The sequence below is a fragment of the Gymnodraco acuticeps genome, unplaced genomic scaffold (assembly GCF_902827175.1).
Source record: "Gymnodraco acuticeps unplaced genomic scaffold, fGymAcu1.1, whole genome shotgun sequence".
NCBI classification, from domain to species: Eukaryota; Metazoa; Chordata; class Actinopteri; order Perciformes; family Bathydraconidae; genus Gymnodraco; species Gymnodraco acuticeps.
The window spans coordinates 144,865-159,964 of record NW_022990964.1 but is presented as its reverse complement, the minus strand read 5'-3'; the positions used below and the strand labels follow the sequence as shown (position 1 = coordinate 159,964).

General features: G+C 38.8%; 2 protein-coding genes across 2 annotated transcripts; one reads left to right on the top strand and one right to left on the bottom strand.

Moving 5' to 3' along the window:
• Window positions 1–2,678: 2,678 nt before the first annotated feature.
• spag8 (sperm associated antigen 8) lies at window positions 2,679–7,861 on the bottom strand. Its single transcript, XM_034235201.1, has 6 exons — window positions 7,688–7,861; window positions 6,848–7,007; window positions 6,181–6,226; window positions 5,610–5,724; window positions 4,463–4,525; window positions 2,679–3,353 (listed from the first exon to the last, which is right to left on the bottom strand). The coding sequence occupies exons 1-6, from the start codon at window positions 7,754–7,756 to the stop codon at window positions 3,246–3,248; spliced, it is 561 nt and encodes a 186-aa protein (XP_034091092.1). The 5' UTR covers window positions 7,757–7,861; the 3' UTR covers window positions 2,679–3,245.
• A 5,874-nt stretch (window positions 7,862–13,735) lies between these two features.
• pmchl (pro-melanin-concentrating hormone, like) lies at window positions 13,736–14,255 on the top strand. Its single transcript, XM_034235205.1, has one exon. The coding sequence runs from the start codon at window positions 13,736–13,738 to the stop codon at window positions 14,114–14,116; it is 381 nt and encodes a 126-aa protein (XP_034091096.1). The 3' UTR covers window positions 14,117–14,255.
• The last annotated feature ends 845 nt before the right edge of the window (window positions 14,256–15,100 follow it).

Below are 15,100 nucleotides of genomic sequence, written 5' to 3'. Positions count from 1 at the left end.
TAAGCTTCAAACTATTGGGTACAGCGGTATGAGCCACACAGCACTGCATCAGCGGGGGATAGACCGCGTGGAGGTTTATAAAGAAAGGCTTCGGGCGTGAGGGGCTCTGACAGGAGGTGGGAATCTGTTAGGGCGTTGACTTTAAATATCAACATTTCGTTTTTTTATAATTGCAAACTCCAACTTTTAGAGAATTCACTTAATGTGAATCTTTCAAGTTCGGTGATATCGTTAATGTGAAATCATCATAATTGGTTCACTGCAACTCCAATATACACCAATAGTCAAACAGCATTACCATCTCTATGTTGCTATACTCCATATCATAAAGTGTTTTTGTATCAAGATAGTGTTGTTTATAAAAACTAATGTGTAAGTAGCAGTGTGTGTGATGCAACTTGTAATTCTTGCACGCACTTCTAAATCTGTTAACAGCTGCTGAGGCTGATGCTCTAATGGTGACAGGTCCTACTTTCATACACATCATAATTACGCTCAGCAACATTCCATGTAAATGAAACCCACTTTAATCGACTAATCCAATCTGTTTCCACTCCATGACAGCATTTATGTTTGTTGTTATAATGTTGACACGTACATGTAATAATGTGGTAAATATTTCCAGAAGTGACGGCAGCAAACTTTAACAACGTGAAATGCAGAGAGGAAAAAAAGACATGATATATCAGAGGATGGCCAGAAGTAGAGCAGCAGTAAATTAAACATCAGGATTATCTGGTCCAGAAAGGGGAATTAGGAGTGATGAGGCTGCTCGGTTCATCTTTCTAGTTGTTGTTGATTGGCTGCAGTCTGCTCTGTGTCACTGTTAATGCTTTGGGTCAGTGCTGACAGATTCAGTAAATAATTATTTTTAGGAAGCCAACACGCAGGCAAATGTTTCTCAGCAAACCAAACTGTTATATGATTTAGTTCAGAGATAGACAGATGTTTAGCAGGTTCAAAGGGAAAGTTCAGATTTTTTGAAGTAGGGTTGCATGAGGCACTTATCCATAGTTTTAGGGAACAGTATTTTAGCCAGCTAAAATATGGCAAATTTAGAAATCAATGTTGAAATGTATGGTATTAGTGACTTATTAAACAACAAAGTCACACAGGAACACTAATTAACTGATTGAAGCAGCGTGTCTCTTGTTCTGCGAGGTTGAAATACCGTTTCTGTCAATGAAGATGTAAACACTTAAACCGATATTGATTTTTCTTAGATAAAATACATTTACCTGCTGCCTGCTTCTCCAAACTAGTTGCACGCTGAACGTCATCTACTGTAGGTGTACACTGACTACTGTATGGTCAAGTACCTCACTCAATCCTCAAATACACAAACTATCCCTCTTAAATCCAAATCTCAGCATACGGACCTGTTTACTCAGATAAGCGTCTGCTATGCATTTATGTCGTTTTTCTGAAACCATATAGAAATCCCTTTTTAATAACAATCATTACATAGTATACTGTATGGAGAGCAGTGTTGGGCAAGTTACTTTTAAAAAGTAACTAGTAATAGTTATAGTTACTGCTCTCAAAAAAACTACTTTATTAGTTACTAAATTATAAAAGTAACTAGTAACAAGTTACTTTACTTTAAAAATAATAACAATAAAAATACAAGTTTTTGTGTTGTTCTGTGGCACAGTAAGAGAAAAGACAACTCCCCATCATTGTAGCAATTATCATTATGAAATGTAGTGGAACAATAAAACACAAAAGATTATGTTTAGACATTTTGACAGGCATCTTTATTGTAGCCTCAACAATCACGTTCTAATTAGTGCACTTGTAGTCAGTGTTGGGACTAACGCGTTAGTAGTGGTTATATCTCCAAGTTGTAAATGCGCTGCTGCTCTCGCTGATACTTGCATCTACCATTGTGTGTGTGTGTGTGTGTGTGTGGTGTGGTGTGTGTGTGTGTGTGTGTGTGTGTGTGTGTGTGGGTGTGTGTGTGTGTGTGTGTGTGTGTGTGTGTGTGTGTGTGTGTGTGTGTGTGTGTGTGTGTGTGTGTGTGTGTGTGTGTGTGTGCTGGTGATGCCGTGTGTGCGTGTTAGCAAGTGTTTGTGTGTCTGTGTATTTTCCCCATAAGGCAAGACCCGCCCAACTCTGTCTCTGATTGGCTTACCCTGAAATGTTACCTCGCGTTAACCAATCATATCACTCCTCTCTGCACTTTCACTTTTCCATGGTACTGTGAGAGGACATCGCTGTATTCGCCTGTAAGTTACATCCCAGGGAGATTCGGTTCAGTTGGATCACATAATGTAACGCAGTAACGCACCCATTTAAATCACAGTAACTATAACGGCGTTACTGAAATGGAATAGGTAACTAGTAACGTTATTAGTTACCACAAAAGGTAGTTGCGTTACAGTAACGCGTTAGTTTGTAACGCGTTAGTCCCAACAGTGATGGAGAGCTGATATTTAAGGATGCACTCATGTAAAGAAGAATTGTAATGTTGTAGTTGGAGCTCAGTATGTACTATAAACTAATGATTGTTTTCATTATTGATGATTCTGATGATTATTTTCTCCATTGATTGATCGTTTTGTTTGGCTTGTGAAATGTACTGTTTGTTTGTCTGAATTAACCCAGAGCCCAGAGTGACACCTATATGAACTGTAGTTAGAATGACCTGAACAGAAAACAGCCAGAGGGCGAGTGAGGGACTTGACATTTTGTAATACATTTATTTAAACTCTACTATTAACTATAAGGTAGTTCATGGTTTGTGTTAAGCTAACATAAGCACTCATTTAGTAGACAAACAGAAAAAACAGGCAGCAAACCCCATATGATGTTTAACAAAACGCTTAGCTAAGCTTAGATACATACATTCCACCTATGGTTGTGTTCTTATAATGTTATGGATGTTAGTGAATGGCTCAATGATGAGACAGTCTGCTTTCTCCACAAAGAAATGATTTGTTGTATTCTTTATGAGCTGTTTGCCTGGCTTGGACGGCAATAAGCTTATCTGTTGGGATCGACGCACTGAAAGTATACAAATCCTTTTTTAATAACCGTCTTTATGTAGAGCAGATATTCAGAGATGAAATGCTGAATTCTGCGCCTCCGGTACTATGAACATTGTGCCGAATTTCAGATTGAGCATGACATCAAACAACAAGAGATGTCCTCGCTGTTAAGCATAACAACAACCTTTACAGTGGGTAATGATTTAATATAAAGTGGTAATGAAGTCATGTAGTGTGATACTCTGACATACGGTCTCAGTTATCAGACGGGAGCTCCATTTCATCCAGTCGCTGGCTGATGGGGGTGCTGAACAGGGCCGACTTCCTGAAAGGTGCTTTCACGGACGGTACGGCAGTGGCACCCTGGGACACAAACGAAAGAAACACGAAAAATGTCAATACCATCATCCATCATTTACTGAATGCTTCTGTACTCGCTGTGTCAGACAGAAGAAACTGATAAAACATCACAAAGGAGGACACTTCACAGAGGGAACAATGCGAGCTTTGAATGCAGAGTGTATAATCATCCTCTTCTCAACATTAGTGGATGTGTGCGGGTCTTCTGAGAACAGCTGTTGTTGCAATCTCTGCCCACATTAGGGACTGTAGGTTATTTAAAGAAATAAGGGAAAAAACAGAAAACATGATCGGACATGATTCACTTGAGATACACTTTGTGTTAATTCTATGGAATGCTCTTAAAGGTAAGTTTGAGAAACCGGCTCGAGATACACTTTTTGTTATTGATTTTTTTATTTTTTTTTATTTTCATATACTTTATTAATCCCCGTGGGGAAATTGTTTCTCTGCATTTGACCCATCCTGTGTTAGGAGCAGTGTGCTGCCATTTTGAACGGCGCCCGGGGAGCACTTGGTCTTGTAGCACTTGGTCTTGCCGGGACTTGAACTGGTGACCTTCCAGTTGCCAAGCCAAGTCCCTATCGACTTCGCCACCACCGCCCATATATTCCATGGAATGCTCTTAACATCCCGATAGCAATGAATATCTTAAGTGCTTTGACAAAAAATCCATAAAAATATGTCGTCTGTGGAAGCCGTTCTGTAAAAAGCACGACCAATTATAACTATAAATGATAACTGGATGGCCTGTGTGTTGGAGGAGGGGCTCTGTAAGGAAGTCTGAAGGAAGTGGCAGATTTTTTCCGGTTGTGTATTTTCAAATTCTAGCGCACTCGAGCTGGTATCTCCATTCTTACCTACCCTACCTTTAAGCACAGTGGTCAGCATCAGGGAGAACAAATACTTTGAGATAATCTATTACTTTTGCCCCGTAATACATGAATGTAATGTATTTAATATACAGGGGGGGTGGAGTCTCTCAAAGGCTGGGATTTAGGAAGCATTGATTCGGCTGTCAGTTGTCTGTCAGCTAGCCCTTAACGTGGAGGGGCAAACCTAGGTGGCTCCATTGGTCACAGCAAACAAACAGTTGGAATAATCTCACACACCTGTATCCGCTGGCAGTTTTCACTCCAAAATGTGATGGCCTGGTCAGATTTGTAATCATGAACCTGGAAAAAGGCAACAAAGGAGTGTTTTAATCACAAGCAAATGCACTGCACCACAGAAAATGTTGTTCATGTTTTACGTCTGCAATAACAGCCGTCTTAAAGTAACCCCCTCAATCCGTTACAGGCGAGGCATGACTTCTTTAAGGACATCATGATGTTTATATCTGTGAAGAACTGAAAAGCAGAGACGGCTGTCGAGGGAAATAATGTACAATAATGTACTTGTGATCTGCACCATTTTATATGTATTTGTTGTTCTCTTCCCAGACGTCTCCTGCTTTGAATAGCCTCTTTATGTTGCTGTGTTGATATTCTGTTGTTTTTGCTATCAGTTTCCCTTTTGTAATAAATCATTTTGATAACAAAATGGTGGGAAATAACTGAATAAATTGGTATGTTTTCAGAACAGTCAGAGAATGACACAAATAAAACAACACTTGGGTCATAGTTTATGGAACAAAGTAATGATGATTATAGTTAGGCATACGTACAATCTAACCAGTGCAGATAGCAGTGTATTAGGAGAGGGGAGGAGGGTTATCTTGTGGGCAAACGCACAACAAAACAACTTGTGTGTTTAGGACCAACATCACTTCACGATGGAGTGTTTCTTCTTGCGGATGATTCTATGTGTTCTGCTAGATTATCGTGGGGTATTTATTACCCCACACTCCCGGCATTATAGTCATTAGTAACACATGTGCTTTTCCTGCAAGTCAAAATGTCTGCCGTTAAAGATCTTTGGATTAATCAACTAATCATTTCAAAACCTTTACACGGTCAGTAGCGGCCTGTTTCCGCCCCAAATGATCATACTACTGAATCTGGAATCTAATGGCATCGTTTAATAATACGTCATTGATTCATCATAAAAATCGTAAAATAAATAATGCTGATGCAAATCTACCAAACAAATATAAAATTGGGGAAACATACTGGGCTGTTCTTTTAACAACAGTCCTAACATCAAAGTTAGGGTTAGGCACTAAATACAACATATTGTTTATGATAGTACATGATACTTGATCTCATCACTGCAGTGAACCTGCAATACACACAGAGTATATACAGTATACACACTTACTTGTGTTGTTCCAGGGTTAAGAGGCACAAATCCCTGTACACAGAAATCCCTCTGAGTTGTGGAGCAGAAGTCAGTTTTGGGACTTGGTTTGTTCCTTTCAGCATTAACCTTCTCTCTGTAGAAATACGAAGATATCAGCCTCAGTTTTATGCATTGTTAGAAAGAGCACTGTGATACTCAAACTGGAGTTGTGTGGTTGTGGTCTTATAATGTTTAAAGTGAAAGGCTTAAGACTCAATGATGAGACACTGTCTGCGTTTCGACATGATGCTTTGTAGTCTTTACGAGCTGTTAACTCGTGCGGGACGGTTATAAACTCATCTGTGGGGATCAACGCAATGAACACCATAAGGATGACTGACCTTCATGTAAAATAACATCATAAATCTGATTTAAAAGGTATTACAGCTGCGATTGAACAGTGAAAAAAGGCCAGACGTGTAAATATGACATCACTTTCTCCTGCGTGTTGCGCTCAGGATATGGTCAGGCAGTGTTCTGCGTTCCCATAAACAAACCACTTCCAGTAAGACTTTCTTTAAGATCAAGACTTGCTTCATACTTGACTTACCTTATCCTCTGGGCGTTATGTTTTTCCAAAAGCTCGCCTCTGATGCCTAGACCATGGAAATATAAAAAAGAAAGATTAATGGGCAAATCATCTGAAAAACATTTACTGAACAGAGGGAAAAAAATCTAAAACTAGAGGAAGGGGGGGGGGGGAGAAAAACAGGCGAAGGATACATAATTATGCAGAATTCTGATACTGAATGTATGTCAATGTATAAAAATGTGCATTTTACACCATGCGGTTAATAACATAGAGGGCAACCTTCAGTGGCATGTATACAAATACGGTTTTATGGTAAACAATACTTAGCTATTGAAATACAATACAAAACAATGTAGCTGTAGCCAACTATAAAGCAGTCGTGTTTATAATATGTCGCACAGTGATTAAGCATAGGTAACCTAGCTCATCTGATTGCGCAAAAATTCATGGGTAAAGTAACACTATACTATATGTCTTTTCAGACATGTTTATTCAAAAGAGAATTCAAAACATTATCCAACAATATTTGTCTGCTCCCCTGCAGTCACTCTGAGAAAGCCCTTTTGTTCACAGACCCATTTTCGATAAGACCTACATCAAATCTTTTCAACACTTCTGAAAACACATGCCTAGCCTATTCATGAGTTATAATGGTATTTTGGTACTGTTAGTGAAAGACACGTACCCCGCAGCCTCACCCCAGGACCTTTGGGAGGAGTGAAATTCGCTCTCAGCGTGGTGACACTCTCCATTTGAGACTCCTGGTCCATTGTGATGATCCCTTTGTGTCCATGTTTTTGGATTTGTGTCCTTGTTTCCTGAGTGTCAACATCCTCCATGGCCCTCTGTATAAATGGACACAGGGAGGGTTTAGACGGGGGAAAATCAACATTTATTTACCTTTTATAAGCATGTGTCAGTTTAGAAAGTAATTATTTCTTTTAGGTTTTCAAGGTAAGGCAGCTGGCAGAAAAGTCTTAAAGCCATTATGACAAAGACACACAACAAGGAACAGTGATGGAAAAAGTACTCAGGTCTTTTACTTAAGTAAAAGTACCTAGGCCTAGGCTACCATATTTTCAAGTAAATGTATAGCTTAAAAGTAGAAAGGTATAAGCATCAACAATATATTTAAAGTACAACAAGTAAAAGTATTTGTTATGGTAATCATAGATCATTTATATATTAAATTACTGCAATGTGTTCATTACCATAAGGACATTATCATGACTGACTTGCATGCTAACTGAAATAGCTCACTGGAACTCATAACGTAAGGAAACGTGGGTTTTTCGTGCTAAAACAAAGCTACTCTAAAAAGTGTCTAACGTTATGAAATCTCATAACAAGGCATACCAGTAATATGACATATTTTATATGACGTATTAAACTTAAAAGTGATACAGTGAGGTTTGTTTAAACACGGTTAGCTTCCACACTTTAACTAGCACACCGTTTGGCGGCTAACTAACATTAGCCAGGCTAGCTTCTCAGTTACTAAAGTTAAGGTAAAAAGTAAACTCACCTCTTCCACCCAGTTGTGCAGCATACATTTACCAACTTTATTTCCCACCGCGGCGGGCTTCTCTGCCATTGTGCCACCAATATAACTACTAAGCTTGACTAAAATGGACCACGTTGTGCATGAACAACACACTGAAACCTGTATCTCTATACAAGCACGTCCTTTGAAAGAGGTGACAACGAACCCCCTTAGCAACAGGATTCTGTTGACGGAAGTGTCGCCATGACAACGGTATTCATTTGTCATTGTGATAAAAAAAAAGCTGGAGAAAGCTCAATTAATACTTAACAGTGATAGAAAGTATACAATAAAAGAGAAAGAAAGAAAGAAAGAACTGTATCCTGTCATATTTCTTTGAAAAACGTTTGTTGTCTACCTTATTTACTATGATGTTTCACCTTTAGGATGGATTGGCAGTTAAATGATTCCAACTTGTGAAAACATAAATACTGTTATATTTGTTCCCCTCCTTTTGCTTCTGTTAAACTTTCTTGTTTTGAGAGGTTTGTTGTTTTGCTGTGCATGTTTGTTGTTGCTTGATGCATTTTTAATGAGACTAAAAAAAGTGTGAGGGTTTTACAGCATTCTTTGACATAACTGCATTTTGTTCCTTTCCTGTTTCCCTTCCACCTACAATCTGCTATATCTGTCTAAAGCGGCACATTTTGTTTACAGAGTATGTGCAGCAGCGCTTGTTACACCCAGAAGGTGAACGTCATTTACTGCCAAATCTATTTAAGAATGTATTCATTTGCTAAGTAACCTTTTTGAATCAATTGTACATTTCAAATCACATACCATTTATCCATTTTGATGCAAACTCTGCTGAATCTAACACTATTTGTTTCTGTGGATATGAGACAACAAACCACAGAGTCTGTTGCTGAGAAACAGCAGAGGAGTTTTCACTGTCAGACTGCCAGATAGTCTGGAACAGTCTACAGCCTCAGCATGAGGCACAGTAAGGAATCTAATCAATGTTTAATGGATGGGTAGACTGTCAAACTGTGCTTTGTCATGCCACACACATGTTCTTCATCCATTAATTTACAGTTATCTGTCACCTATAAATGCAATGACTAATTGCTGACATGTTGATATTTTGCATGGACGTCTATAGTTAAGGGTAACAGTAACTAATTAGCTCAAAACACACTGATGGTAATGATCACACCTATTATGCAGGTATTTTCTTCACAAACCGAAGACAACCCCAAAGTTATTTCAATTCATTCTGAGGGGGACATGGATGTTAGAAACACATTTCATAGAAATTCTTAGAAACAAATGATGAATAACAGACTGCCAGCCATTGCCATTTTCAGAGACATGCTGCTGGCTAAATGTCCTGATCTTCCTGGTAAATTCATATTTTGGATTTTGACAATACCTGGACAAACATCTTGAGAGTACAAGGAGGAAACATTTTTTCTGGAAGGATCATTAAGATACAAAGAAAGAGTTACATTTATTATTTATGTTTTATAACAGTTCAAAAAAAATCTTAACAGAAAGAACAATTCTACTTTAAGAAGTAAAAAAAGTTGGAAATTGAAACAAAAGAAAAAAATCACAAAACCTCCCTGTTAAGATTACTTTACTTGATAATTTACTTGATAAAGTTTTGTAAAACATCATGCTTTACCTTAAAAATCGGTTGATATTCTGTTATTTGATTTAAGTAAATGATATGAAACGTAATACAGGAGAGTAGAAAGATTAAGCAAGTAGGTTTTCTGACTTTTTTTATTCCCAGCATATATTGAATAAGTCCTTCTCTACTTTTAGACCAAAAATAGCTAAAGAATTATTCTCCGAGCTAAAGTACATAAGGAGCTTGTCACGTAAAGCTTTAAAGCTCAAACTTCTTGGAGCATCTTGGAGCAATATTCGCACACACAGCATTAACATCGTGGCTTTGGTGTGGTCACTGAGGCGAGTGAGAGCTGAATAGGGACAGGATTCTCCATATCCTCCCGTCCATGCAGTTCATTATTCCATCCCTCCATCAAAAAACATGATACTGAGATAAGTGCTTTCACTGTCTCCTTCTCCAACCGAAGAGCGCCGATGCTGCTATTTTTATACCACATTGTGATAGAAACCATCTCCATGACTACCAATATCTCTGCAGATGTATTGATGATATGAATGTGTTGGGTTGTTTTTCTCTCAGTTGGAAACCCAGCATTCGTGTCTCGCAACTAGGGCGCCCACTTTGGAGACGTCTCTTCCTTTGGTGTAGGCCTACAGTATGTTATGCTTAGTGGTTTAGCCAAATCACACTGAGAGGTAGCACCAGATCCAAGATCAGCTTTCATCTCTTCGTTTTTATATTTTTATGTTCCCCTAGACCAACCCTTAAATTGCTAAAGGCAGAGTCTGTCTTCCATTTTTTTATTTAATGCAGAAAACAATAAAGTATCTCGAAATGAAGATACTCAAGTAGAGTATTGAGTAGGCCTACAAAGTCACAGAGTAGTTTTCCACCTCTGCATTGGTGTCAAGGCAGGACTTTGTGGTTGCATATTAGAGAACATCCAGTATCCATCAGAATGTCCAGCCCCTGTAAAAGGAAGTCCTCTCAGAATGTTGCGGTGCAGAACGTCTTAACCTCTCTGCGAGTGAACGAAAACTGAGATTTCAATCAGTCTGACCTCAAAACCTGCTGGCAGAACGCACAGTGTTAGAATTTCAACAACATAATTCAATTTGTGCCTGTTAATACATGCACCGCTGTCGGAGCTGTGTCCTGTATTTACCTAGCTGGAATAACACTTAAGCTTGCATATCGTGGCCCACTGCTCGGTATCGTGAGAAAAAAAACGATGCGCTGAGGGCGGGGGAATACGTTTGGGTCTCTTTCTTCGAACCGTTCGTACTCGTAAGCCGGGGCCACGTGTTTTGGTTGGCGACCATCAGTAAAGTTAGCATGTCAGCACATTTTATCCCTTTTAAAAGTCTGTTTTTCCTTCTTTTTTAAAAACGTATCACTGACTGTGTAACACAAACACTTTAATGCGCCGGTGCTGCCTACAGTAACACCCCAGGGCAACCATGGAGAATATTCCCTCCCATAGCTTCTCTCTGTTTTCCAGAAATGTAAGGAAAATATAAAGTTTTTTCATTGAAATGTATAGAGCAAAGGGTGAAGGTACATGCAGTGTTTTTTAAACCGATACCCAAAGAAGAGTTAAGTAGTTTGACATCGAAGAATGTCGGACAGTAGTGCGATAATTTGTGTTTTGCAGGGTTCAATTCAGGAAAACTCAAAACTGATATAAACTGATCTGATATTTTCCTTTCGACTTCTCCTTTGGCAGGGAAATTCAGAATCTCTTTGCCTAAACTCGCAACAGTCAGAGCAAATGTATGTATGTTTGCATCTTTGGATTGCTGGCTTGAATATGCAATCACACTGCCTATAAATGAGTTGTATCCCAGAGAACCCTCCCACCCACTCCATGCAGAGCTAGTGAAGATGAGGAGTACGTTCAGCCACAGACTCATCCCTCCACGACACAGCACCAAGCGCCTCGGTCAGTCCTTTGTGCCTGTAGCTATAAATGCTATAAATGTATATCTATAAATGTATATCTATAAATCTATAAATGTAGCTTATAATGCACAACAAGGGGTCAATAATGTGAAACTATTACTATACATAAATACACACTGTTTCCACAACCCATGTTAATATATCTAATATGTAATATGACTATATGTATATATGTCCATTTTAATTTTAATTTTAATACATTTCTTACCTATAGTTTATATGACCGAATATGTATATATGCTCATTTTTTATTTAATTGTATTAATTTCTTATTTCATAGTTTCTCATTATTATTATTTTTATTTTTATCGCTGATCTTATTTTTGATTGTATTAATCTGTGCTATCCTGTTTTTCACTCTTACCCTGTTGCTATTTAAACAACTGAATTTCCCCACAGGGATTAATAAAGATCCATCTTATCTTATCTTAATCAGTTTGAACACATCATATGGGGTGAAGTGTACACCAGTGTTGCTTTTCTTTACCTCTTTGTACCTGTAAGAGAACTACATTTGCACATTTCAGCCATTTATCTTAACCTTTATTAGGCAAGGCAAGGCAAGTTTTTTTATATAGCACTTTTCAACACAAGGCAATTCAAAGTGCTTTACAAAAAATGAAAGACATTATATTACCTCTGCCAACGAGGCTATGTTTTTGGTTCTGTTTGTTTGTTGGGTGCTTGTCTGTTTGGCCAATGAAAGGACCCATTAAATGTTGGAGCGTCTCTGAATAAGGGACAAAAACACACTTTATTTTTCACTCTTGTTACGAGATAGGGAAGGGCCTTGGCGAGGGTTCCTTGAGTGATCTATACTATTTCTGTGTGTTTTGGCTTTTTGGAACATCAGTAGCTTTTCTAATTCATTACATTTTGGTTGCAAGTTCTCAGAAGCCTGAGTATCCTTGTGTGTGGTTAACTTAACTTCCTTAATATTTTATTTGTCTTGCCTGACCTCCCTGACTTAAACCATAGTTTCAGAAAACCTAAACTTCACAGAAATAGAGAAAAATGTATGTATTTTCTATGAAAGGGAATACACGAGAAACTATTCTCAATATGTTTTCATTAGAAGATGTGTAGCCCTGTTCCTGGCAGGTTTACCACGTGGTTTTAAAGTACTGGCAAAACAATATAATCCTTTGGATAAAACTATTATCTTCTTCATTCCTAAAACACGTTTATTTTACAGTTCCGTATGGTTTTCATCCAAAATAAAGCTACAATCTCCTTTGCACCATCAACACCTAAGAGCTCCACTCTAATCAATGACCATCTGACATCTAGGAATGAAAGATAAGATGTTAACAGAACCGTCTGTCCCCTGAAAACCACACGAGGCCTTCCAGACAGTAATAAAAACAGGCTTTTTAGAAACCACAGACATGGTTTTCAACAAGAAAATGGTCCAGCTGAACTGCCCGGCTGCTCATTACTAAATTAAAATATAAAAATTAAAATAACCTGAACAATTTAATGACATTAAATGATATGTCTAGCCATTAAAGTTTTATAATGTTCTACAATTCACATCAGTCAAATCTAAAATCTATTCTCTGTCCACTACTGTGCTTAATACTGTGATACGTTTTCAGTGCTCATGGTGCATTATCTGCTCTGAAGATCTTAGTTGTAGAAAAAACCTGCTTTTTCTGAATTATCTGGACCAGTCTATGACATGAAATGATCCAAACTGCAAGTAAAAACATTAATTTGTCAACACCTTTGATCTGAATGCAGCCGGGATAATAACATCAACTCATTCATATGAATCGTACGCAAGCCCAGGTGTGCAAAACTCCTGCAGCTCCAATCTGACTACTTTAATTAGTTAGGATGGTAATTATGCTGCGGTCTAGCAAGAGATCAAATCAACTTCCGCCTCAGGGCCTCTGGAGCATATCTACATGTATATTCTCCTCAATTTCCCAACTTTCTCTTTGCCACGTCAACAACGAGCGGCTGCCACAGACACACAAACACTTCATGAATCACACATCTTTGTTTTGCTCTAATCCAAAATTAGATCCCATATTGAAAATTGTTGTAACAATGCCATTGGACAGCTTTTATTTCCGAGTGTCTGAAACCACAAGAGATTCACGGGGTAGTAATCCCTCCTTGTTGTTTTAAAGGGCAGTCATTTAGGATTAATGTTTTTCTTGTTATCATCTGCTCAAAGAATTCCCACTGTTTCATTGTCAGGAGACAAATGTCAGTCATTGATTTTAATTAACTTCACACCAAAACAACACTCTTGAACACCGCAAGAGTTCTACCCAACTGCATTTTAATGCTCTTAACTAATTTCCTGATCACAACAGGAAGGTTTATGATGAGAAACGAATCAACGTGGCCAATCCAGCAAGTCCAAAAGGATATAAAAGAGGATGATACGATCTCAGGGTCAGAACAACGAAGCATCACCTCCAGAAAGAACCTCATCCACCAAGCCAAAGCTTTGCGACTCCTGGAAGATCTTCACCATGAGACAGTCACTCATGCCCCTCATCTTTGCCGCAGCGCTCCTGTTCCAGTGCTACGCCCTGTCGATTGCGCTACCCATGGGCAAGATGGACGACGGCTCCCTTGAGCAGGATGCTTTCGCTTCACTGCTGAGCGACGAGGTGACAGACAACAGTCTTGGCGACTCAGATCTGGCCACTGCGGGTAAAACCAGAGGGCCGAGGGTGATCATCGTCGGCAGTCCGAGCCTCTGGAGGGAACTGCAGTCGACGCACGGCGGACTGACCATCTACAAGCGGAGAGCAGACGACAACAACCAGGACCTGAACATCCCCATCCTGAGGAGGAACACCATGAGGTGCATGGTGGGACGGGTGTACCGGCCATGCTGGGAAGAATAGGACAGTTTACTCTGCTTCTCTAGGTGCCAAAACAGAAGACAACCACCACCTCTTTTCCTGCCTTACACTGATTGTAACATAATCCAAAAATATATGTATCTATATTCAAACTACTGCAGATCTGAGAATTAAAAACACTGAATTCTGCCTTATGTCTTGAATGTTTGTCTCTTTAATAACTTCAAAAACATTTAAAGGTTACTTTTTTGTTCTGTTCTGAAAAGTGACGGAAGGTAAAACCCAAATTGTGGTTGTTACTTTTCTGTATGTGTTTAGATTGTATAAGATTGAATGTGATAACTAGAAAGGCAGTCCGATAGTGCAGACCTCCAAAAAGGCAATTTTCATAGCGAAAAATAATGTGTCCACAACAAGCTAACAGAACTGAAAGCATAACCTCCTCGGTAAAGTTAATTAAGGCTTAAGCATCATACTTACATAGTAAACTGATCATTTTTAAGTTTCTTCTTTCATTGTAAAAGGTGCAAATTAACAATTTGCCGCTTCCCTTTGCGTTACTGCCGCCGAAGCGCCCCTCTCATTTTCTGACAAGGTTGGTCCTCTGACAGACTTTAGCCGGTTGGCGAAAATTCATTTGCGTCAACATATCTGCAAAGTTTCCCTTTAAGCACAGACATTAAAATGGTTACTTGTTATCTTACACATCAATCTAGAAACTAGACATTAGAGGATGGATGAAAGCGAAAAGAGAGCTGATTTCGAAATAATCAAAAGCAGGGTTAAATAAAGTTTCTGAATGTGATCCTTCGGTAGCACTTTAAACAGCTGGTGTTGAAGTAACAGGTTAGTGTTGGCTTTGATCTGCCTTCTTTGGAACGTATTGTACTTCTGGTTCAACAAAAACAAACTGTGATGGGAGGAGCGGCCTTGATAAGCCCTATGACCTGCTCCCTTTTAGCAGCTCCCCTAAAATTCCCGACAGATTTTCACATAAGAGTTGCATCATATCCTGTACAATGGTAA

What these genes read in the sequence shown, in the direction of transcription:
- spag8 (XM_034235201.1), bottom strand. Translation starts at nt 7,756, where the DNA reads ATGGCAGAGAAGCCCGCCGCGGTGGGAAATAAAGTTGGTAAATGTATG. An exon ending in TCCTGGGGTGAGGCTGCGGG is followed by an intron (nt 6,227 to 6,847) that starts GTACGTGTCTTT and finishes TCCATGGTCTAG; the next exon opens with GCATCAGAGGCGAGCTTTTG. An exon ending in TTAACCCTGGAACAACACAA is followed by an intron (nt 4,526 to 5,609) that starts GTAAGTGTGTAT and finishes GCCTTTTTCCAG; the next exon opens with GTTCATGATTACAAATCTGA.
- pmchl (XM_034235205.1), top strand. Translation starts at nt 13,736, where the DNA reads ATGAGACAGTCACTCATGCCCCTCATCTTTGCCGCAGCGCTCCTGTTC.